The 26,455-nt window shown below is 38.1% G+C and overlaps 1 protein-coding gene across 1 annotated transcript in view; it reads left to right on the plus strand.

The window, feature by feature from the left end:
* Window positions 1-298: 298 nt before the first annotated feature.
* LOC140499392 (piwi-like protein 1) overlaps window positions 299-26,455 on the plus strand; it is a 75,221-nt gene continuing 49,064 nt past the window's right edge. The window contains exons 1-9 of the mRNA XM_072600740.1: window positions 299-406; window positions 1,657-1,743; window positions 2,323-2,728; window positions 14,644-14,775; window positions 16,378-16,592; window positions 18,135-18,256; window positions 19,307-19,390; window positions 24,346-24,540; window positions 25,120-25,228. Coding sequence (XP_072456841.1) covers window positions 1,666-1,743; window positions 2,323-2,728; window positions 14,644-14,775; window positions 16,378-16,592; window positions 18,135-18,256; window positions 19,307-19,390; window positions 24,346-24,540; window positions 25,120-25,228 — 1,341 coding nt within the window. The 5' untranslated portion in view covers window positions 299-406; window positions 1,657-1,665. The remainder of the gene's footprint in view (window positions 407-1,656; window positions 1,744-2,322; window positions 2,729-14,643; window positions 14,776-16,377; window positions 16,593-18,134; window positions 18,257-19,306; window positions 19,391-24,345; window positions 24,541-25,119; window positions 25,229-26,455) is intronic.

Here is a 26,455-nt window from a genome sequence, read left to right on the forward strand (position 1 = left end):
TGGGCGGGGCCTGGCGGGGGTTCGTCAGTTCTCACTACAGGGCGTATTGGTTTATGTCCTTCCGCGCTGAGAAGGAAAAGAAATCCTAGGGCTGGTCTCTCCTGTCCGCCCAAATGCGGCGAAGCCCTGAAGGATGGGGTTTAGATTGTGTGTGTGTGCGTGTGTGTGTGAGGGGCTCTATCGTGGAATTTTACAAAGGGAAAAAGAGGGGAGAATTACCGGGTGTGGGGAGGCGGAGGGATCGAAGTGATGGGGCTACCTCGAGGGGCTATAATCAGAAGGGCTCTGAGGGGCCGGAGGGGCTTTTACGTCTCCCTTGGCTGGAGGGGGGGGGTCTCTCCTTGGAAGGAAGAGGAGAAGGAGAAAGGAGTGATTTTGTGGAGGGGGTTTGCTGGTACCTCCAAGGGTAACTGCCTCTTCTTTCCACTTTAGCCCTGCCCCCAATCAACGGAACGCGTGGGCTCGGCGTCCTGGGAGGGGCTTGGCGTCCTTGGGGGCCTCGGCGTCCTTGGGGGGATCTCTCCCTTCGTGGATGGGGCTGGCGGGATTCCTAACTCCCCCGCACCCCCCTTCCCTGGTGTGTTTGAAGACTCCCCCTCCCCCACCCTAGGAAGCACCCTGGAGGAGAATTATGAAGGTCCCAAGGCCCCCCACTGTGGAGATCCTTCCTATAGCAGGGGCTGATGGAAAGACACGCCCCCTCCCCCCCCCCCCCCCCCCGTCTCCCAATTTGCATATCCCATGGCTCCCACGAGGGATCCATTTATCGCTCCCCTTCATGGAAGGGATTCCTTTGTGTTGCTGTCTATACATTATCCCGTTTGAGTCTTAAACTCTACAAATATTATGGCCATTATAGTAACTATTTTAGAAATGAAGAAACTGAGCTTAAGTAACATAACCATGGTGAGTATACATCTTGTAGAGTCAGACTGGGTTCTTCGTGCTCTGAAGTCCAACACTCACAGCATACTGGAACCCAAAGAACTCAGAATTAGAAGGCAGAAGATCAAGCCAGGTTTGGTGTTTCCATCTCATACTTATGTGATTGCATAGCAGAATACGGAGAAATGAAATTAAAATCTAACGATCTTGGGCAAGTGACTTCACCCTAAACCTTTCCAAGTCTTGGTTTCTTTATCTGTAAAATGAATTTTAAATTAGATAATTTCTAAGGTCCCTTCTAGATCTTATAATGTTTCTTTATAAAACTCAAAGCTGATCAGTTACAAAAAATGGTAAGTCAAGTTTTCTAACTTGAATTTTCTTTCAGGACTAAGAAGCGGGGAAAGATGGTGACTTTTTTATTCCTTGTGCCTCAGGTGTTCAAACTAATGAGAAAGGAAGAATCCTTGTTAAAATTTTGAATTCTATGATGATTTCTCTATATGGTATTGATATTATTAAACATGGAATTGAAATAAATCCATTCAAGATTCCAGTTGTAACTTTAAATGTAATTTGAAAATTTTTTTTCTTTATTATGGTAAGCTACCTATGATGACTGGAATGTCTTGTCCCAAGTGAAAAGGACAAGTTGTGTTTGTTTGGTAAATACATGCTCTTCAGAAGTTCATTTTGAAAGGTTAATCAAAATAAGAGAAATTCAAGGAAGTATTAAGGAAAAGTGAAGTTTAGTGTATTGCTCATTTCTAGGGGAAAAAAATGAGTGGTCGAGCCAGAAAAAACCCAATGGCAAGAGGAAGGCCACCAAAGGAAGCCCAGAGTAGTGCACCTGTTGAGGTGAGTACTCTCATTTCCATAAATGTGGACATACTGAGAGCCATCCATCCATAGTCTTCTGCTGGGCATGTTTGGGAATTCAACATCCCTTACATATTAAGGATAAATGGGGTTAAGTTGTTGAATATTATAGATGGGACCTGTACCAATAATTGGCAGTCTTGCTCTTTTCCCTCCAATTAGCAACCCTCCCTGCCCCCCAGTCTCTCCCCAAAGAATCCTGAAAAGCTATTGCAATTCTGTATCTGCCTAATGACTCCTTTCCAAGTTATTTGACTATGGTGACATGATGCATATTTCCTAATATCCCTAGTTTCCATGAGAGAGTTCCAATGGTAGCTCATAGTATTTTTCTGTTCTGAAAAATATTTAAATGAGGAACAACTGAATAGAAGTCTGGTGTACAAATAGCCTTCAATTCCCTTTTTTAAAATTCTCATGCTGTCTTCTATTTTGGGGATAGTTGGTATTTGTTATTTTAAATATCCTTTCTTGACTATAAAATTGAATCTTCTACTGGCATGTGAGATTAATGCTACTTTTAATTGCTAAAAAGTATATAAATAAATCAAACTGCAGGGTCAGCAAGCTGGTAATGGGAACTCTAGGCACCGACAACAGCAAGGGCAGTGGGCACCGGGCCCAGCTCCAGCTCTAACGCCAGTTCCAGCTCTAGAAGTGACTCAGGCACAAGCCCCGACTCAGACACCAGCGTCAACCCAAGCACGAGGTGGGGCAAAAATAACGGCTCAGCCACCAGCAACAGCTAGGGCACCAACTTTGGCAGAAATATTGGCTCGACCCCCAGGACGGGCTCGGGCACCAGCACAGGCTCGGGCACCCATGCCCATACCACCATCACCGACTGTAGTATCATCTCAGGCACCAGCAGCACGAGCATCCACACCAACACGTGGTCTTGTTAGGCATGAAAAACCAAGAGGAGCAGAAGGAGGAGCTGAGGAGGGAGCATTCATATTTCCAGGTGATGTTGTGGGAATGAGATTTTAAAATTACTAGGAGATATTTTTCCTTCTCTCTTTTTAAAAATTAATTTATTTTTTAACATTCATTTAGAAAATTTTTGAGGTCCAAATTCTTTTCTTTACTCTCATTCCCCCCCCCTTACCTATTAAGAAGGTAAAAAATGTGATATTGATTATACCTGTGAAATCATGCAAACATTTCCATATTAGCCATGTTGCAAAAAAAAGCAAGAAAAATAAAGTGAAAAAACTATATGTCTGTCTGCTTTCAGACTCCATCACTTCTTTCTCTAGAAGTGCATATAGTATTTTTCATTATAAGTCCTTCAAAATAGTCTTGGATCATTGTATTGATCAGAATAGCTAAGTCATTCACCACTGATCATTGTGGAATATTGCTGTTATTATGTAACGTGTTCCCCCTGGTTCTGCTCACCTCACTTTGCATCAATTTATGTCTTTACAGGTTTTTCTGAAATGATCCTGCTCATTTCTTATAATGTGGTAATATTCCATTATAATCATGTACTACAACTTGTTAACCCATTAGCCAATTGATGGGCATCCCCTCAATTTACAATTCTTTGCCCCACAGAAAGAGTTGCTATAAGTATTTGTGTACATGTGGGTCCTTTTCCTTTGATCTCTTTGGGATACAGACTCAGTAGTACTAAGTGGAACTGTGTAGAGTGATATTTTATGCACAGTTTTCTAGCTCTTTGGGCATAATTCCAAATCAATCTCCAAAATGATCGAATCAGTTCACAATTCTACCAACAGTGTATTACAGTGTCCCAGTTTTTCCACATCTTCTCCAATATTTGTCATTTTCCTTTTCTGTTATGTTAGGTGTGAGAATTGTACCTGAGTTGTTTTAATTGTCAATTCTCTAATCAATAGTGACTTAAAGTATTTTTTCACAATTATAGATAACTTTGATTTCTTCATCTGAAAACTGCCTGTACATATTGTTTGAACACTTATCAGTGACTCATATTGTTATAAAGTTGTCTCAGTTCTTTATATATTTGAGAAATAAGGCATTTATCTGAGACACTTGTAAATTAGTTTCCTGTTTTTCTTGTAATCTTGGTTGCATTGGGTTTTTTGGGGAGGAAAAACTTTTAAATTTAATGTAATTAAAATGATCTATTTTATTTCCTATAAACCTGTCTCTTGTTTGGTCATAAATTCTTCCCTTATCCATAGATCTGACAGGTAAAATTTTCCGTGCTCCCCTAATTTGCTTTTTATATCAACCTGTATGTCTAAATCATGTGCCCATTTTGACCTCGTCTTGGAATATGGTGTGAGATATTGGTCAGTACCTAGCTGCTTTCTAGTTTTCACAGCAACTTTTTTCAAGTAGTGAGTTCTTGTACCAAAAGCTTGGATCTCGGGGTTTACATTACTGTGGTTATTTACTATTAAGTATTATATGCCTGATCTATTCCACTGATCCACCATTCTATTTCTTAACCAGTACCAGATTGTTTTGATGATTACTGCTTTGTACTACAGTTCGAGATCTGGTATGGTTAGGCAACCTTTCTTCACATTTTCTTTCATCGATTTCCCTTGGTATTCTTGGCCTTTTATTCTTCTAGATGAATTTTTTATTATTTTTTTTCTAGCTGTACAAAATAATTTTTGGTAATTTGATTGGCAGAGCACTGAATAAACAAATGATTTAGGTAGAATTGTCATTCTTATTACGTTGGCTTGGCCTATCCATGAGCAAATTCTCTAGTTGTTTAGATCGTTATTATTTTTGTCAAAAGTGTTTTGTCTTATTGCTATAGTTAGCTTTTCTAGTGTGTTATTGAATGTTTCCATTTTGAAGAAGAAAACCCTGTTATCCATGCCCTATTATCAGATGATCTTCCTCTTTAGGTTTTTTTGTGGCCCCATTTCCTCCTGTTTCAATCATTCACCAGTTACTTTGTATGCATTTACTATGTGTCAGGCAGTTTTCTAAACTCAGATACAAACCCAAAGAATGAAATAATCTCTACTTACAATGAGCTTACATTCTAATGGAGACAACAAGTACATATAAACGTATGCACAGCACAGGTGTAAAGTGGATAAGTACAAATATGTACTTAAGTAAAAGTTTGGAAAGGAGGGCAAGAGCAATTTGAATGATTGGGAAAGGCTTCATATAGAAGATGGTGTTTGAGCTGTATCCTAAAGGGAGAGGGAGAATAGTGTATTTTAGTTATGGGAGATGCCTAAGGCAAAGACTGGGAGGCAAGACATCAAATATCTTGTGTGTGAAGAGCAGAAAGAGGGCCAGTTTAGCTAAAACAAAGTGTATGGAATGGTGAGTAAAGCTCATTGAGGTTGGAAAGATAGATTGAGGCCAGCTTGAATAGGACTATCAAAGCTCAGTAGAGTTCATGTTTTTCCCTCATATTCTCCTCATACATACCTAATTGTTCCTGCTGTGTCTGGTTTCCTAGATCCATGCCCCTTCTTAAATGTGTAGGTATACCTAGGGCTCTGCCCTGGGTCATCTTTTTCTCTCTTTGTAGTCTTGGTGATCTCATAAGCTCCCGTGGATTTGAGTGTTATCTATATGCAGATGTCTCCCAGTTCTCAGTATCCAGCTCACATCTTTCTTGTGAGCTCTAGCCTCCTATCACCAACTACATGCTAGGTCTTTCCACTCCTTTATCTTCTTGGTGTCTCAAACTCAGCATGTCCAAAGCAGAACTCATTAGCTTCTACCTTAAGCCTGCCGCACTCCCTAAATTCACTCTTGTCTTGAAGAAACCAACCAGTTTCCCGGGTTCCAAACCGACTTAGGCTTCTTCATGTGCATCAATTCCTGCTCATCCAACTCACTGCCAGGTTCTATTGAATGTCACAGCTATTTTGTTCCTTCTATTCTTATAGCAAACCACCCTAGTTCAGACCTTTATGGTCTCTCACTTGACCTACTGCAGTCTCCTAGTTACTTTTCCTGCTTCCATCTATTATTCTCTCCTAGCTCATCATCTACATACTTGCCAAATTCATATTCCTGAAGCATGAATCTGAATCTGTCACTCCCCTGTTCAGGAAAACTGTAGTTAATACTAAGATAAAAAATACATGTTCTCTGCATTTAAAGCCCTTCACAGTCTGCTACTAGCATAAGTCAATGTGTTACTTTCATGTTACTTTCCATCAAGTCCCCTACTTTATAGCCAAACTGCTCCACTTCCTATTCCCCATACATTCCATTCCATTCTGGACTTAGAACCTTTGCACAAGTTGTGTTCTCTTCAAGGCTTAGCTCAAGTTCTATGCCATTTACAAAAGGTCTTTTTTATTTCCTCACCCCCATATTAATTCATACGTGTTTTATATTCATTTATCTATGTATCACGCAGTAGTATGTTAGTTCCTTTAAGGTAATGCCTATTTCATTTATCTTTTGACCCCAAAACTTAATACATTGCCTTGCATACAGACATCTGATAAATGCGTGTTGAGTTGGGAGAAAAATTGACTTAAAAGATGTAGCATGATAACAAGTATAAGAGAAACGAAGTCATTTAAACTGCCGATTTTAAAATTGTCATTTCTAGGCTAAAACTTGATTGGTTTCCTTTAAAGCACTGCTTCTAAACGTAGAATACCAGTAGAATCATGGGTGGGAATGACCTGTCTTTATTAAATCTATGCTTTATTATACCACCCAAATATATCTTCCTTCCTCTTATCTTGTATTCGAGTTTTCTATTGTAATATTACTTGATATCTAAATTTCTTCTGAGCTGTAGTCAGTTTAAATGCAGTCTCTCAGTGATTCAGAATTTCTTGAGGAGAGAGTGAGGTTGATAACTTTGCAGAGCTCTCTGCCTCACTTAAATCCAGTCACAAGCAAGTCGGGACATCCCCTCCGTGATGTCATTAGTCCTGTAGGAGAACAAACAGCAACAACCAGGTTGAGGTAGCCATTGAGGTAAGACTGTAGCTGGTTTTTATCCAAGGTCAACAAATAGTTGTTATAACAGTGAATGAGACCTTTTCTGCTTTATATAATTTGTTATATTTTATTTATACTCATTTTTCACTGTTAGGCCAGCAGAGAATTTGGGAATTTTTACATGGTTAGTCCATCAAAGTGTCCTGAAATAAGTGTGGTTCCTATTTTTCCCTCATAGGTATCATCAAGCAGAGCAGAAAAACCAAGGGAACATTAAGGGGAAAGAGTGATTGGCTAGACTGTGGACTACAGCAGGGAGAATAAGAAGGTTGATAAGTGAAGATGTCACTATGTTGTCAATAGCATTTTGAATGCCAGGCAGAAGAGTTTCAGTTTTATTTGTCCAGCAGTAGGAACCAAAGAAGATCTAACTAGAGGAGTGATGATACTAGCTTTATGAATTAAGAAGATTAGCATAATATTCTTAAAGCAGAATTAGAAGTTGATTAGAGGTTGAGAGACAGTTAAGAGGCCATTGTAATAGTTCAGACCTGTGATAATGAGGCTTTGATCGACAGGTAAGTCAGCAATGCAAAAGAAGGAGCAGAGGCTAGAGATCTTAAAATATATAAAAAAAAAATAGAAGGCATGATGATTTTAGCTGGAATATGACTGAGAAAGGAGAATCGACTAGGTACATTGGACGATAGATACAGCTGACAAATAGTGAAGGCAAAAAAGGAAGAAAGATTTTTGGGAGGGAGGGGAATGGGAAAAAATGTATACATTTTGCCCAAGTTCATTTGAGATGACAACAGCCTCTTAAGTAGTGATAGACTATAAGCAGTTGGAGATTTTGATCCCAACCTCAGAAAAAATCTCTAGAGAATTTTTTGGAATCATCTGTATAGAAGTGGTATTTGAATATCTTAAGTCAATGATAGAGGTGTCATGGCATAATAGATAAAGGAATGGATTCAAGGAGATCTGGGTTTGAATCCTGTGTCTGACATATACTGACCCTGTCACCTTGGAAACATCACCTAAGCTTCCTGAACGTCAGCTTCCTAAGCTGTAAAATGAGGGAAGTTGGACTCAGTAACCTCTAGGGTCTCTTCCCCCTCTAATCTATGATCCTGGCTATTTTAAATTAAATTTTATTTTTTAATTGTCAAATATTTACTTCCCCCATCTATGATCCTATGACAGTACTGAAAAAGGAGACCCATAAATATATTGGGGAATACCCATATTAAAGAATCAGGAAGAGACTAAGCACCTAGAAAGTGATCAAAGACTTTATAACTGGAAGATATTTTGAAAATGATGTCATCCAGATCTTTTTCCTTACAGATGAGGAAACTGAAACTCAGAGGAATTGATTTCCCAAAGTCATGACACCCATGTAAGGAGCAGAGCTGGGAGATAGAAAATGTGACTAGAGAAGTAAAGGGAGAACAAGAATATGGTGTTTCTGAAGTCAAAGGAAGAGATGGAAGAGGTCAGTGGTGTCAGAATTAGTGAGGGAGTCACAAAGAATGAAATCTGAGTCAGGGCCATGGATTTGGTGATTAAGAAGTCATTAGTCCAGTTCTGTCTGCCCCTCCCCATTCTGTAACTGACAATACTTACCTTCATTTTGAACCTCTTCCTCTTGTACTCCTTTTGTCATCTAGCACTCATAGAAACCTGGTTTCCCCCAGATGACCTGGAATCCTAGTCATTCTTTCTAGTACAGGTTGTACTAACTTTCACTTTCCTAACTCCCTTCAACTCTCCCATCCCCATGCTGGTACTACAGAGATATCAGAATTGTTCTTGCTTTCCATTGTCAATTCTAGATTCTCTCTTTGATGCCTGAGGATGTTCAGCACCCTCTCTTCCACTGAAGTTCACTATCAAGTTTTATTATCCAAATACAGATGATAGAGGCTATTGCATACTGTCCTCCTAGTTTGTTCTTCCTTTCTCCTCGAATTTAGTACCTAGCTAACTGTCTTCCTTCCTTTTCCAACTCTTGCATTACACTGAGGAACTCCAGCATTCGTGTGGATATTCCAACACCCTAACCTCCAGTTCCTTAATATTTTCAGATGCCATGACCTACTTCTTAACTCTAGCTACACATGGTGATGCTTGCACCTTAAATCTCACCCTTATCTATAAGCGTTCCACTTTTTTGACCCAAAACTCAATTATTGCTTTTTCTGATCATAATCTTTCATTCTTCCCTCTTTTTGTGTGATTTACCCTTCTTGAGCTTATTCTCCAGTCTCATTGTGACCTACAATTCCTGTTCATTCTTCAGCTGTTACTCCTGTCCTGACTTCAGTTCACAACCTCTCTGACCTTTTTTATAAATTTCTTTATCTTAAACTAAATAAAAAATAAGAAAAGAGGGGGAGGGAATTGCCACGTATACAGCAGTCCATAAGAGAGGATTAAATGTAAAACAATACATTTCCATTTCAGGAAAATCTATATAATAAATGCTATATATGGTAACATGTAAGAGTCCCTCCCTATCCTCTTCTCCCACCCTTAGCCCTTGTCCTCATTTCTTTATGAATTTATATTTTTATACCCTTCTGGATATATATGTAACAACCTCTTTAACCCATTCCTGATGAGAGAAAGGTTCCAGCAATACCTGTCCTCCCCCCACTAGCTTCTTTTGTATTAATTTTTCCTTATATGCCTCATTATGTGAGATAATTACTCCTTTTTATCTTTCCTTACAGAGTTTTATTTTTTTTTTAGAATAACCTGATCATACTCAGCTTAGCTCATGTCTTTCTTTCAAACTACCCAAATAATGAGGACAATCATAAGAGTACTGCTAACATTTTCACATGTGTGAAGTAACAATTTGACCTTAATGAGTCCCTTATAATTGGTCTTCAAGCCTTACCTTATGTCTTTCCTGAATGTTATGTATTGAAATTTCCCTTAAATTCTGAAGTTTTTGTCACAAAACCCATAAAGTGTTTGAGTTTGTTAAATGTGCATTTTTTTTCATTCAGGATTATTAATTTTGCTGGGTGAATTACCCTTGATTGTGACCCCAGTTCTTTTGCTCTACATAGTATTGTATTCCAAGACATGTGGTTCTTCAATGTAGTAGCTGCTAGTTCTTGTATAATCCTTATTATAGGTCCATGATATTTAAATTGTTTTTTTCTTGTTGCTTCCAATATTTTCTCTTTAATCTGTGAGCTTTGAAACTTGACTATGATATTCTCATAAGATTTCCTCCTGGGATCTCTTTCAGGTAATGATAGCTTGATTTTTTTCAATTTCTACTTTGCCTTCTTGTACTCAGACTTCTGGACAATTTTCCCTGATAATTTCTTGTAATATTGTATCAAGATTGTTTTTTTTATTGTAATTTTCAACTATTCTTATATTATTTCTTTTTTAATAATGATTTATTTATTTTTCAGTTCTTAACGTTGACAAGAATTTGAATTCAAAATTTTTTCCTCGTCTCTCCCCACCTCCATCCCCAGGGCAGCATGCACCCCATACACCCCTTCCTCCAGTCTGTACTCCTTTCTGTTACCTACCCTTCTTCCATCCTGTTTCCCCTCTATTTTCCTGTAGAGCAAAATAGATTTCTATACTCCATTGCCTGTATAGCTTAATTTCCATTTACATGCTAAAACAATTTTTATCATTCATCCTTAAAGCTTTGAGTTCCATTTTCTCCCCCTCCCTCCCCACCCTCATTGAGAAAACAAGCAATTCAGTATAGGTCATACATGTATAACAATGCAAAGCACTTCCATAATAGTTATGTTGTAAAAGACTAACCACATTCCCCTCTGTCCTATGCTGCCCTTCAATTATTCCATCCTCTCCCTTGACCTGTCCTCCCACAATAGTGTCTGCTTCTGATTATCCCTTTCCTCATTTTGCTGTCCCTTCTATTATCTTCCCTCTCCTGTCCCCTTCCCCCTTGCCTTCCTGCTGGGTAAAATAGATTTCCATATCCAATTGAGTGTGTTATTCCCTCCTTAAGCCACATCTCATAAGAGTAAGGCTCAATTATTTCCTTTCATCTCCCCGCTCTTCCCCTCCATTGTAAAAGCTCTTTCTTTGTTCTTTTATGTGAGATGGTTTGCTGCATTCTACCTCTTCCTTTCTCTTACTCCTGTTACATTTCATTCAGCAGTAAATTTTACTTTTTTAGGTATTCTCCCTTCATATGCAGCTCACCCTGTGCCCTCTGTCTATGTGTATCTATCTATAACTATCTGGCTATCTGTCTGTAGATATACACATACGCCCATGTACATATACATACATACATACATAACATAAAAAAAATATATATACATGTACATATAATATACACATCCATACCTAACCATACACACCTACACACACACACATACATACATACATATATATACACCCATGTGTAATATATATATTATAACATATATATATATAACATATATATAATAACATCTTTCCATGTAGGAATGTAAATAGTTCTACTTTGATGAGTTCCTTAAGGTTCTCTTTCCTATTTACCTTTTCATGTTTCTCTTGATTCTTGTATTTGAAAGTCAAATTTTCTATTCAGCTCTGGTGTTTTCAACAGGAATGCTTGGAAGTCCTCTATTTCATTGAAAGACCATTTCTTCCCCTGGAGTATTATACTCATTTTTTGCTGGGTAGGTGATTCTTGGTTTTAATCCTGTCTCCTTTGACCTCTGGAATATCATTTTCCAAGACCTTTGATCCCTTAGTGTAGAAGGTGCTAAATCCTGTGTTATCCTGATTGTATTTCCACAATACTTGAATTGTTTCTGGCTGCTTTTGATATTTTCTCCTTGATCTGGGAACTCTGGAATTTGGCTACAATATTCCTAGGAGTTTTCCTTTTGGGATCTCTTTCAGGATTTTCTATTTTACCCTCTGGGTCTAGAATATCAGGGCAGTTTTCCTGGATAATTTCTTGGAAGGTGATATGTAGGTTCTTTATTTGATCATGGTTTTTAGGGTAACCAATAATTTTTAAATAATGTCTCCTGGGTCTATTTTCCAGGTCATTTGTTTTTCCAATGAGATATTTTACATTGTCTTCTATTTTTTCATTCTTTTGGTTTTGTTTTGTAATATCTTAGTTTCTCATAAAGTCATTAGCTTCCATCTGCTCCAGTCTAATTTTTAAAGAACTATTTTCTTCAGTGAGCTTTTGAACCTCCTTTTCCATGTGGCCAGTTCTGCTTTGAAGGTCATTCTTCTCCTCATTGGCTTTTTGGACCTTTTTTTCTATTTGGGTTAGTCTATTTTTAAAGTTGTTGTTTTCTTTAGCATTTTTTTGTTTTCCTTTAACAAGCTTTTGGTTCACTTTTCATGATTTTCTTGCATCACTTTCATTTCTCTTCCCAATTTTTCCTCCACTTCTCTTACTTGATTTTCAGAATCCTTTTTGAGCTCTTCCATGGCCTGAGAACATTGCATATTTTTTGGGGGGGGATTTGGATGTAGAAACCTTGACTTTAATGTCTTCCTCTGATGGTATCCTTTGTTCTTCTTCATCTGAACGGATGGAGGAAAATACCTGTTCACTAAGAAAGTAACCTTCTATAGGCTGGGTTGTGCTCTGCTCTGAGCCTGGAATGGTGCAATAGACCTTTCCTGTCGGCTTTCCAGGCTGTCGTGGACTGGAAATCTCTTCCACTCTGTCGTTTTGTGGCTTCTGCTGCTCTAAAATTTGTTTACAGTCACTTTTTACAGGTCTTTTATGTGCTCTGGGGGCAGAGCTTCTACTTGGTCCATTCTTCTACTTGGCCACCTTGGTTCCGCCTTCATATTCTTATATTATTTCTCCTTGATCTGTTATGCAGATTGGTTGTTTTTCTGATGAGATGTTTCACTTTCTCTTCTTTTTTAATTCTTTTGATTTTGTTTTATGATTTCATGATGTCTTACAATGTGATTAGCATCCCCTTCCCTAATTCTAGTTTTCAAGAAATTATTTTCTTCTTTAAGTTTTTGATTCTTTATTTTCAGTTGGTTGACTTTCTTTTCATTATTTTCTTGATTTTCTTGGATTGCTTCTATTTTTTTCTAATTTTTCCTCATTCTCTCTTATTTGATTTTTAAAGTCCTTTTTAAGTTCTTCCAAGAACTCTTTTTGTGCTTGGGACCATGTGATGTTTCTCATTGAAAAAGGAGTGGGTTTTTTTTAGCTCCATTATCTCCCTCTTAATATGAACCCAGATCTTCTCTATCCCCATTGTAACTATCCATTCTTGGATTCTTTCCCTTTGCTTGCTCATTTTAATTTATTTATTGTTTTATTTTGTTTTTAGCAGCTATTAGTATAGTCAAGTTGTAGTCGTGAGATATGGGGAATGATGCCCCAAGCCTCAGACTCTTTTTACCCTTATTTTCTGAAGTCTGTCTTGGGGCCCAAACTTGGACTTTCCTCTCTACTCCTAAGTCACAGCTAGGGCCTCCAGCCATACTGTCCTGCACTTGATCTTATTCCCTGCAGTCCCTGGGTGGCTGTACACTACAGCTGTCCTCTCTCCCCCAGCTGAAACCAAAGACTCTGCTGTCCTGCAAGTGCCCACAGCCAGAACGGTCCTCACCTCTCTGCTACTACACTTACCATATGTGTGCTAACTCTTTCTTCCTACAGTCACAGCCTAGAACACGTCTGGTCAGCCCAGCTGTGCTTGGCTTCCCTTGACCCTAGAAGGTCCTTCAGTCGTCTACTCAGCCATCAGACCCCCCCACACTGTCTGGGAATTGAAAGTTTCCAAGGCTTAGGTTCCTTCTCACTCAGCTGCCCCAGAGCTTATTGCTTATTGATTTGCAGAATCCCCTGGAGGTGTTTGCACTTCACTCAGCCTAAACATCTGCCCCTAGAGGTCTGGTCTTTCCTAGGATCTTCACAAATTGTCTAAGGAAGACAACTGCTTTCCCTCTGTTTACTTCTGCTGCTCTGAGGCAATGCTCTGTCTTTTTTTTTTTTTTGTGGAGGAAACTTGGAGAGTTCTCTGACCTACTCTGCCATCTTCCCGAATCCTCTCCCTGTCCTCTGCTCTTGAATTCTTACCTTCCTGTTGTTTCTTGTACCATGCCAAACTTGAGCCCTAGATAACTCCTACCATAAGCTTCTTCAGCTTATGTTCACACTATGAGGAATGGAGCTAGAGAAGTAGTTCTCAAATTTTTGATCTGAGGACTCCTTTAAATCCTTAAAAGGGATTAAATCCTTTAAAAGGAGGCTAGAGGTGGCTCAATAGACAGAGTGCCAGACCTGGAGTCAGGAGGACTTGAGTTCAGATTTGGTCTCAAATACTTGCTAGCTTTGTGACCCTGGACAAGTCACTTAACCCTGTTTGCCTCAGTTTCCTCATCTGTAAAATGAACTGGAGAAGAAAATGACATATCACTCTAGTGTCTTTGCCAAGAAAACCCCAAATGGAGTCACAGAGTTAGCCATGACTGGAAAATGACTCAACGACAACTTTACTAACTGGAGACCCAGCACTTTATTTACTGTAGCTGCACTTGGTATACAAGCTACAATGCTTGTAGTCAATCTGAACTGTGGAATTTGTAACTCTTGTCCCCTCTACTATCCCTCTCCTATTTGGCTTCAAGAGTTACAGAGGCTGGAGAATTCTTTACCAAGATCTCTCTCTCTCTCTCCATGATCATCTCTATCAAATTTTGTCTTTCCCGTTACAACATAAGCTCCTTGAGGGCAGGGACTTTTCTTGCTTTTTATTTGTATCCCAGCTACTGCCACAGTGCCTAACACACAGTAAGCACTTAATAAATGTGTATTGATTGACTTACTGATTACTTGCTTTCACTACTTTCCCTTAATAACACTAAGGGGTTGTTTCTTTTTATTCAAATAAAATGAGAATGAATAGAAAGCTTAAAATGCCACTAGAACTCATGCTGTTATGATTAAGTTTTGCATCTTAGTATATTTTTAACTTTATTTTTCACAAACAGAAGAAGAGGGTAAAGTCTCAGAAAGACTGAAGGAACCATCACAGAGGAAGAAACAATCTGTTAGACAGAATTTTTATGACCTTGGTGTGAATACTCGAGAAAAACTACATCATTTCATAGAGTGCAAGAGAGGTATGTCAGTTTCTCAAGAGTCCAGGATTATCTCTTTTCTCTAGTGCTCAGTATCTATGAAGGTAACAAGTACACCTTAAGCAGGATAGGTTAAACTTGGCATGATGGCAGAATCCAGGCTTCTCTCTCACTTTGTCTACATTTTTTTCTTTCTAGTTCAGTTTTATTAGAGGTGGTGTTATCTAGTTGACAGACAACTGACCTTAAAACCAGCATGCTTGGGTTCAAGCCCTGCCACATAGTGTCTGTGTGACCTTGAGCAAGTCACTTAACCTCTCAGGACCCTAGACAACTAACTCTAAGACTCTAAAGTGCTGGGAATATTCCCTGTCTGAATCTGTAAAGAAGGGAGTCCCCCCACCAGGGAAGGGGGGACTGTGTCAGTTATGTCATAGGTCTAGCATCTAAACCTCTAATCAGTTTTACTGTTTAGCATGAGAAAGCCCTGGAAGATTTGGGTCATCTTTTGTCCTTCCCTATGCGAAAAGAATTTCCATTATTTCTTTTTAAACATGAAGCCCACATGAATCAAGCATTATGATTAACTGAAGGAATATCCCTTTGCTCTGAATCCTGGCTGCACCAAATGTAATCCTTTAAATGGGTCGTTTCATTTTTAGAAACATTTGCTCTAGAAAGGTTTTCCTTTTAAAGGGATTTGGCTTTTTTTAGGATTAATTTTGTAAGAGTGTTCTTTTTTGTTTGTTTTTTATAAGATAAAGCAATATATTTTCAGTTGGTGTTATTACTTTGAGATTTTGATTTTGTTTTTGCTTTCGTGACTGGCTTTGATAGTGACCTTATCTTGACCAGAACCAGGACATCACACCACTTTTTGGGCATTAACAAATTATGCTGCTATACTTCTATTCTCGTCTTCACCTCCCATCTCCATTTTCTATTCCCCCCCTACTTTTGATCTCCCCCATTATAACATAAGCTTCTTGAGGCAAAGACTTTCTAGCTTGTGTTTGTATAATCAATCAGTGCTTACCACAGTACCTGGCACATAGTAAACTCTTAAGAAATGCTTTGTCCATTCATTCATTCATTCATTCATTCATTCATTCATTCGTTCGTTCGTTCGTTCATTCTTACACAGCTGTTCTCACACCCTAAGCCATGAGGTAGGTCTGAGGGTTTCTCTGTTGCCAGACTGTCAGCTGAGATGCCATCCTTTGCCCTTTTGTAGAAGATGACTGCCTGTTTAGTAGACAGTACATTAAAAATGTGGACCAGGGAGAATAAGCCAGTTTGCTATTTTACAACCGATTCAGTCTAGCTCAAATCTTTGAAATATGTAGGTCATTGGGTAGTTCTTAGAAATCTTTTGCAGACCTGAGCTTTTCATAGGAGTCTTGATATTACTAGATTAGACCCTTGACTAAGTTCATTTACTAAAGGCATACTTTTGTATTCACTTAAATGGCTTTTAAATTAGTGTCCCTAAGAGTCAGGTTTCTCTCTAAGAACTTCACTGTATTGTACCATTCTAACCTTGAGCCTTGGGAAAACGTCCAGTTAGATTAGAGCATTAGAAATGATGGAGAAGAATAAGTAGACAATGTCTCACAGGCTGTCAAATCTGGCTCAATCTTTCAGGTACTTCAGGGACAGTGGTTCACTTGAAGACAAACCATTTCCGGCTGACATCTCTTCCCCAGTGGGCACTGTACCAGTACCATGTTAACTTCAACCCACAGATGGATTCCAAAAGACTCCGTTCAGTTTTACTTGATGTGCACAAACAACTCCTAGGAAAACTTTATTCTTTTGATGGGGCAATATTATTTTTGCACCATAGACTACAAAACAAGGTGAAATAATATTTTTGATTGATGTTACAGCTTTAGGCTTTTAAAGAAAATGTGGTTCAGTCACTGCAGTTGTGATTAAAGTTAAATAAATATAAAGTAACAGTGTAGTCAGTTTTTAAGGTGGTCCCCAGAGGTCTTATAGCTGGTAGATCTTTGATTAAAATCTAGGAATACCACCCTTTTTGGATTCTCCATAGCCTAAAACAGTATGCTTGTCTTAATAAATGTTTGTTGATTGATTTAAATTTGGATACTGATATTTGCACATGCAAATTTGAGTAAAAAGTTTTTTGCAATAAAGGCACCACATTAATCTAGGCTACACTTCCCCTCACTTACCAAATTGTCTGGCTTGCACAACAAATCTTATTAAGTATCCACTGTGGGCAAAGTCCTGTGATAGGAAGCCTAGTTGTAGCCTGTAATTGTACTCTGAAGAATTTTCCTGTGTATCTTGCTTTCAAAGATCTACATATTTGCACTAATTAAGGTATAGTAGATAGCACCAGACCTGGAATCAGGAAGACTCATCTTCTTGAGTTCAAATATGGCCTCAGACACTTACTAGCTGTGTGACCCTGGTCACTTAACCGTCTTTGCCTCAGTTTCCTCCTCCACAGAATGCAAACCATTCCAGTATCTTTGTCAAGAAAACCCCAGATGGGGTCACAGAGAGTTGAACATCACTAAAAAATGACTCAGCAACAGATAGTTTTTTTGATGTCACACTTTTTTTCAGAAATGTCAGTAGTAAAGTTTCCTCTACTATTTTCTAATACAAAAGTAATTTTTTAAAACCAGTCTGATTGAAAGTTAAAACCAATCTGACTTTGGTTGGGAAATCCTGGGTTCAAATTCTGGTTCTGGTACATTCTGACTGTGTGACTATATCCTTGTACTGCAGGTTAGCTAACTTTACTAACCTCCAAGTCACTCACCTCTTAGAGTCTCTAAGACTAAGTTGCAGAGCAGGTGCTGATCTTCAAGGGAGAGGGAATGTTCTCATCAGAGGGTTCTCTAAATCAGTAAAACTTTAGATACAAACTCTTCCTCTCCCTTTTCCCCATCCCCAAAGGGATGTTTGAAAGACAGGTGACAGTCTTGACAAAGACACAGTTACTGAAATTTGGGTTCCTTGTCTTGTTTTTGTTCTTTGCTATGGTTCCTCTTCCCCAAATTCAAAGCAGAAGTATTTCTAAACCAGACATCACCAGTTCTTTCATTAAACATTTGCTTGAGGTGAATTTTAGAAAGCTAAACTGTATAATTGGATATTCTTTCTTTTTAAGTTTTTATTGCTGGGCTTAGCAATCTGTTTTTAATGAAAATAACTTCCATTTAATAATAGATTATTAGGTTTGCCCCCAGGGTTGACTCTAAAATGCTTGTCTTTTAAATCTGGGCTAATTGTGGAGAAAGAGACTCATACTTCTGGGAGTATCTCAGAAAGTAAACTGCTTTCATAGTTTTGCTTTGCTGTTTGTCGCTGTTGTTTGTCCCTTCTGATCATCTGCTAGGCATACTTTTTATTTTTTTTTTCAGGTCACTGAAGTGTTTAGTCAGACACACAGTGGAGAGAATGTGAGGATAACTATCACTTTAACCAGTGAAATTCTACCTAATTCACCAACTTGCTTACAGTTTTACAATATTATTTTCAAAAGGTTTGTTTGACCATTGTCACTTCCTGGAACTCAGAACATTGTATATTTAGGTATGGTGAACGTTACTGAAACCAAGTGCATCCCTGTAACCCTTTGTGTTTTTTGAATTCAAACATGTGGAGATGGTAAAGGATTACGTAGGCAGTTTGTTCTTAATGCAGACTTCAACTCCCTCCTTTCCTCAATAACTTCATGGGAAGGAAGATCACTCTGGAAGAAGATTGCTTGTTATAAGTATATTTAATAGAGACAAACTATAATCGTTCCAATTTCCTGCTCTGTAGACCCTGAGTCTAATCAGCAGCTTCATAGGATCAACATTGAAAGTATTGGGTAGATTTTTTTTTTTTCTCAGTAAGTGTATTGGACTCAATTCAATAAGTATTAACTAATTCCTTTACAGAGGGCTAGGTTAGTTACTGGTAGAGAGATAAGTTTAGGTAAAACCAGGGTTCTTCTCTCTTGGACTTGGAGTTAGGAATACCTGAGTTCAAATGTGGCCTCAGACATTTATTTACTAGCTGTGTGACTCTGGGCAAGTCACTTAGCCTCTCTCTGCCTTGGTTTCCTAGCCATAAAATGGGGATTATAACGATGGGAAGGCAGAGAAGAAAAAAGCATTTATTAAATGCTTGCTGGGTGCCAGGCACCGTGCTAAGCACTTTACAGATACTATCTCATTTGATCATCACAGCAACGTGGCAAGCTAGGGGTTCTTATTATCCCCATTTTAATAGTGTGTACCTCCTAAGGTTGTAAGACTCAAATGAGATATTTGTGAAGCACTTTGCAGATGCATAAATACTAACTATTATTGGAACTTCTTTTGAGAGGGAAATGTAGTAGATATCTCAAAAGCTAGCGTTCCTGTAACTCTGTAAGGTTTGCATGGAACTTTACGTAAGATAATAATAATAATAATGATAGCTAGCATTTCTATAATACTTTAAAGTTTACAAATATTGTCTCATTTTAATCAGTCTCATTTTCTTCTTGGGAATAAAGTAGAACCAACAAATAATAAATCTTTTGTGTCCTTTTAACTTTTAGACTTTTGAATACCCTGAAGCTTGTACAGATTGGACGCAATTTTTATGACATTTACAACGGGGCAGAAGACATGAGAGATTTAAGGTTTGTATAATAAGAATGGACATTTATATAGCATTAACTCAATAGAACTCTTCATATTTTCTAAGCAAAAAAAAAAGAGCTTATAACCCTTCAAATTATGATGGTGTGTTTTATAAGTGTTATAACCACTGTTAGATTAAATGGTGCAATATCAATTGGGGATAGATTGGGCTTTCAGTTTTTTAAAAGTATATAATTATTATGGAAAACTTTGAGTTCTTTTTTCTTTTATGAGATAGTGTCTTGTATCTATTCATGGCAAAGTTAACTTTTAATCAGACTTGTTTTTTATTACTTATCTATTGGCGAACAGTAGAGAAATCTTTACTATAAACATTCCTGGAAATAGATATAGTTGTGTTAGTAAAAGATTGAGTCTTTTTCTTTCTTGTTTTCGATTTATTGCTTTTAGTGTAAAAATTCATTGATCATGGATCTTTTACTTCCTTTAACTTCTGTTTGTCATAGAGCTAAGAATTTATCTCTTTTATTGTAATCAAAACAACTTTGGGTGAATGGGTATTGCAAATGAGAAGATAACAGAATGTTGTATTTATTCAGAATTTATTGTTGTATATGTTGTGAAATATTAATCTAATAAGCATTTTTTTCAACAAATTACCATCCAATTTTCTGAACAGTTTTTTGTTAAATAATGTATTCCTTCCCTGCTCTGATCTTGGATTTGTTAAACACCTGATTTATTATAGTCCTTTGGTTCTAGCTTTAGATTATTTAATCTATCGCATTGAAATTGAAATACTTGCTTTTTTCATTTAATACTAGATGGCTTTAATAATTGTAGTTCTTTGTTAATTATAAGTTATGTACTATGTATAATGCTATGAGATGTTGTGATGTGAGTATATATTCTTCCTTTTCCCCCTGATTTCTCTTACCAATTTTGTCAGTTTTATCTTTCACGAGATTCATCTACCTCCATTGAGTGTATTCTAATGGTATTTTAAAATACCTTGAATAGTCAGTCAATAAACATTTACTGAGCACTTACTATGTTCCAGGGACTGTCTGAAGCATTAGAGAGGCAAAAAAATAGCCCCTGCCTTCAAGGAACACACAATTTAATGGGAGAAACAAAGAGCAAACAAATGTGTATAAACAAGCTATATGTAGGATAAATAAGAAGTTAACAAGAGGGAATGCACTCAAAAGGGGTTAGGAAAAGCTTCCTGTAGAAGATGGGATTTTGGTTGGAATTTAAAGGAAGCTAGGGAGGGCAGTAGGCAGATATAAGGCTGGCAAGCATTCTAGGCATGGAGGATAGCCAATGAAAAGGCCAGGAGCCAAGAGATAGAGAATCTTGTTCATGGAACAGCCAGGACGTCATTGTCACTGGGCTGAAGAGTACAGGTAAGCAAGTAAAGTATAAGAAGAGTTCTAAAGGGCTTTGAATGCCAAACAAAGGATTTGGTAATTTGATCCAGGAGGCAATAAGGAGCCTCTGGAGTTTATTGAGTAGGAGGATGACATCAGCCCTGCACGTTAGGAAAAATCACTTTGGTGGCTGAATGGAGGATGGACTGAAATGTGGAGAGTTTTGAGGCAGGTAGACCTACCAATAGCTGTTGCAATTGTCGAGGCATGAGGTGATGAGAATCTAATGCAGGGGAGGGAACAGAGTGCGAGGAGAGGATGTATTCAAGACGTGTTGCAAACATGAAATTGATAGACCTTGACAACAGCTTGGGTATAGGGGGTGATAGTGAGGAATCCAGGATGACTTCTAGGTTGTGAACCTTAGGAACTGGGGGGATGTTATCTTCTACAGTAATAGGGGAGGGAGGTAGGAGTTGGGGTGGGTTTAAGGGAAAAAATAACTCTCTAAAAGGTAGAGAAGATAATTAAATCCCAGGGAGCTGATGAGATTACCAAATGAAATAGTACAGAGAGGAATAAGAGGAGAGGGCCTTGGTCAGAATCTTGTGGGACACCTATGGTTAGAGGTTACGATCTAGATGAGGATTCAGCAAAGGAGACAAAAGAGCAGTTAAATAGATAGGGGGAGACAGGAGAGGGTGGTGTCCAGAAATCAGAGAGAAGAAAGAGAGTGACCCACAGTATTAGCAGCTGCAGAGAGGTCAAGGAGAGTGGGAACTGAGAAAGGACTAGATTTGGTGACCAAGAGATCATAACTAATTTAAGAGAGAGAGATACAAAAGTGAGAAGAGAGAAAGTGGAGGCACTTGAATATAGTATTATAGTATATTATAGTATAGATACTTTGTATTACCAAGGCAACATTCACAGCACTGGTGGTGACTCTGAACATGCCTGTGTAGTTCTCAATTGCAAACCATAGCAGACCCTTCATAGAGAAGGCAGAAGAAAAACATTTGTTCAGACGCTAGAAAGCCAAATCCCCAAATCAGAAAGCTAAATCAGTCTTAGTAGTCAGTAAGTCAGTGCACATTAGCACTGCTGGGGACGAAGACATTCCCAAGCCTCTTGGCCGACCCCCCTTTGCTGGGGCCTTCCCACAAAAAACAGACACTCAGGAGACTAGCTGTCTGCTTGCCTGTGTCCTCTGTCTCTCCATCCTAACTGCTTTCACTTACTTCCTCTCAGTTCTGCTCTACCCTTCCTGTTCCACCTGTTCAACAAGGTCCTCCCACCACATGTGACTTAGGCTTCCATGTGATTTAAGCAAGTCACATGGTTCTATTAATGAATGAGAAAGATCTTCCCATTTTAATTACCATTATAGGGTTTAGTTGTCTCTATACATTGAATCAGTTGGGGGTGTGTGTGTGTGTGTGTGTGTGTGTGTGTGTGTGTGTGTGTGTGAGTGATAGTAGTAGTAGTAGTGGAATATTGTAAAGATGGAGAAAGTAGCATGTGGGGTGGTATATATTTTCTTGGCCTATATGTTTTGGATAATTTTATGAAGACTGAGACTTTTATCAAGCTTTTTTACTATCTCCTCTCATTCAAACACTTTGGGAATTGATCTCTTAATGCCCTTGGAATTATCCTATCCAGCTTTATTTTCTTCATCTGGCTTAATGACACTAAAGAAAATATAGTGGGAAGAATATCATCTCCTTCTTTGTCCCGCATGTTGGTGTGTGAGAAACAGAATTATTTCTCTTTTATATGAATAACTAATTTTTGAATCAGGACCAAGGTTTTTCTCCTTTTCTCCTTCTTCATCCAGAAATCAACCAGTGTAGAAAATCTTTCTCAAAGACTTATCCAGGTATAGAAATTGTAAGTTTAGGCTAATGGGTAGAGATTCCTGTTCATTGTGTTTACTCAAAAAGGTCTAGGAAAATGTTGATTCTCCCTTTTGTCAAACAGTGATAAGGAAATTGATGTCTCTTTGACCAAGACTTAAGTGATCCAAGTCATGTACCTCAAAAGCCTTATTGTGAATATAGCCCCCGCATTATAATATACATTCTTTCAATAATTGTTAACCAGTCAGAGTTGATTGACATTCTCAGGAACGCTTCCTTTACCAAGGGCATATAAACTGTAAGCCCACCTTCATGAGGGGTCTTTGGCATTTGAGAGTGCCATTGACCACTTTTATTAATAACATGCTAGCCTTATTACATTAAAACAGTTATTAAATTACCCAGAAATGATATCTCTCCAACATTCTAAATGTCACAGATCTGTGATGTTGAGCTGCAGTGTGATTTCTCTGCTTTCTTCAATTCTCTATCATTGTCAGAAAGAGTTCATTAAAAATAGAGCCCCATTTCTCTTCTATCTGCTTTACTTCAGTCAGTTTTGTCCTAAAATGCCCTTGGGATGACTTTGCTCAGTTGCCAGGCTTTCCCCTTTAATGCTGTTTTATCAAGCGACACCACTTATTTCCTTCTACCATTCTCTTCTACAAATCTTACAAATGACTTTATATTCCAAACCATGATTGCCCCTAGCTGTTATCACTCTCCTCTTGGCAAGTGGATGAAGTGTTTGTCTCTGCTGTTTTGATCTCTGCCTTGTGACAATTGATTTACATTGGTTAAACATCATTAGACAATGGTGATAGTCTGTGTCAATGTTTTTTAAATCATTTTGGATTTTTTTTTTCAGATTCAGCAGATAATTTTAAATATGGAGTTGCCTTAATTTTTACATTTTTTCATTTTTATTCTAATTTGGTATTGATTTTTCTTTGTTCTAACAAATCAGTTTTTTGACTCTATGTGGAAACAGTTTATTTGAAGATGGTTCCATGTCAATAAGCAGCCAATGCCTGTCTTTTAAAATGTAATCATTTTAATTTTGTGGGGGCATAATATTTGGTCTTTCTCTTGCTCAGTGCCTTCCAGTGCTTCTCAGAGAAAGTGTTCATAATATAAAGGCATCAATCCTCTGCCATTTGTTTTTTAATGCTATTATATTTTCCTGTGGTTCCAATGTCATTTTTGCTTTCTTTTGCAATGAAGTCACTGAATATTAAAGTGTTTGTCTGTAATTTTTTAACATAGCCAATGTGTGGATTTATTTTGACTGTGTTTTTGTTACAAGGGAGGAATTTTAAATGTTTTGGTGATAGAATTGAAGGGAGAAGGGAACTTAATGACATGTTAATGATACTAAAAAAAAAAAAGGGAAAGAAGAAAGAAAGAAAAGAAATTCTTGCAGTCTGTTGCTCAGGACAACCTTTCCATCATGGTTGAACCTAATCAATTTTATACCTCTGGTAGAGCCTTCCAGAATCCAGGCTCAATATTAAAATTGCTTCATGGTTGTCTTCATATGAGTCATATGTTTGATGTTCAGGTTTTTGATGCATTTTATCATTAATAGCATCTCCCTTCCATTCCATTTCTTGTTTTTCTGAGTGATAGAGAAATGTTGATCTTTGTGGATTTATCTTTTGTACTTTTACTAGGGCTACGCTAGCCCCCACTACTAAGTGGGGTTACTGTTTGCTAAAGTCACTGATTATAGAAGGCAATTTGTATTTCATCTGACAGGTTGAGTATTTGTCCAGGTTTCATTACCTCTATCCTTCAGTATGAGAATGACATTATGCTGTGCACTGATATAAGTCATAAAGTTGTCCGAAAGGATACCATCTTAGACCTCATAAAGGACTTTCAGAAATCTCGAGGACCTACATCCCGAGAAGATATTTTGAAAGAAATACGAGGGCAAATTGTTTATACCAAGTAGGTCTTTCTGCTTTGTTTTCCCAGTTCTTTTTAAATAAGCAAATGTTTCCTCTAATGTAACTTTATGCTCTTAAGTGCTAAGCCTGGGTAAAATGTAGCAGAGGTTCTGAAGGTAGGAAAGGTATAGCAAGAGGGGAGGGAAGAAATGATGATTGTCCCTTTTTTCCTCCTCAGAATGATGCAACCTTAAGTAAAGGCTGCTTGTATGTGAGTCACCCCACCCACCTGCCCCCCTCACCCCTTGGAAGAGAAAATGGCCTTATTGAGGGAGGATCATTTATTTTTCCTAGCCCCATATTTGTAATTGACAAGTAGCTTCTATGCTGTATCTAAGACACAGCTCTTCCAGAATCTTCTGTTCCATTACTACTTCTGTTAAATGTGTGTATTTATAACTCACTTGGAAAGTGCATAGTTTTTAGGTACTAAACTTTAATCCCTCATCATCCTCAGACCACTGAACCTAGAGAAGATTGTTGGAAGAACCAGTCAGCTGCTACTTTTTTCCCAAATGTTATTTCATGTAGAGAGGTACCAGGCAACTGTCATAAATTTCCAAATGTATTCCTTCCACAGACACAACAATAGGACTTATAGAGTTGATGACATTGACTGGGAACAGAATCCAAGAAGCACTTTTAAAAAAGATGACTCTGATATCAGCTTCTTAGACTACTATAGACAGGTAGGAAACTGACTCTTAAGATTTTATTCTCTATTCCAAAATATTTCAGTTGTAGCAGAACTTCAAAATGCCTTCAATAGAAATAGTTTTTTCCCATCAGTTACAAATTACCTACAGACAAGTGATGCTTTAGAAGCTTCTTTTATAAATACGAATTTGTAGGAGAGTGACAGTCATTTTTGATGCATTATTTTCTGTTGTTTTTGCTTACAGTACTATGCATGTAGTTATATGTCATATTCTATACTTAAACATTTTCATGTGTTTTCTGCTCTCTCAAACATTATTATTTTAAGATGAGTTCAGAGAGATATTATAGTAGTGTTTAAAGAGTAAAAGTAGTATTTAAAGAGCTGGCCTTGAATTCAAAAAGACCTGGGTTTAAGTCTCATCTTTAACACATTGACTGTGTGATCCTAGACAAGTCACTCGGCTACTCAATGTACCAGGCAACGCTGTGCAGTTGAAGGTGATTGAAGCAGTTTTCTCACCTAGGAATTTGTGTACCAGTGAAATCAAAGGTCTGGTCCTTCTGCTATCCCTTAGGTGAACTGGACAGATTTAAACATGTAGATGACCAGCTTTGTTGGTGTGGTTGTGTTTATCCTTCGTTCTCGATGATGACATGACTTACAGTTGACCTTGATCTGAGTGAGGGAGGGCTGTGCAAGGTCAGCGGCCTCGCTTTCTCTTCTGAGCCATCTGGGTGCAGTGGCCTGACATTCATCAGGACGACTAGAGATGGCCCAGGATGCCATGTGAGCATCAGGAGGGAATGGGTGGAGAATAAAAGAGGGGTGGGGATGAAAAAGCTCAGAGGGGAATAGTTACAACTATCAGTGTGATTGGGATGAACTCCTCCAGAATGGAAACCAGCATTTGAATAAGACAAATAGCTAGAGAGTTTTCTACCATGTATATCAAGACTAAGTACATTCTTCTTGTGGTGGCTTAAGAGGTAATAGTGAGACATGTGTGCCTAAGTAAAGTAACACCAGTGAGTGCTGTCCTTTTTGGTATGTCTAGAAGTGCAGTAAAAAAAGCACCAACTTTTAAGTAAAAGGATCTAGATTTGAATCCTGCCTCAGATTCCTTTCCAGAGGGGTCAGTTGGCCTCCCCATGTCTCAGTTTCCTTATTTTTAAAACAAAGGAGTTGAATTAGAAATATTTCTCATCAAAATACATGATCCTATAATCATTTTACAGTGGGGGCATTGGGAAAAGAA

This window comes from Notamacropus eugenii, chromosome 4 (assembly GCF_028372415.1).
Source record: "Notamacropus eugenii isolate mMacEug1 chromosome 4, mMacEug1.pri_v2, whole genome shotgun sequence".
Taxonomy (NCBI): Eukaryota; Metazoa; Chordata; class Mammalia; order Diprotodontia; family Macropodidae; genus Notamacropus; species Notamacropus eugenii.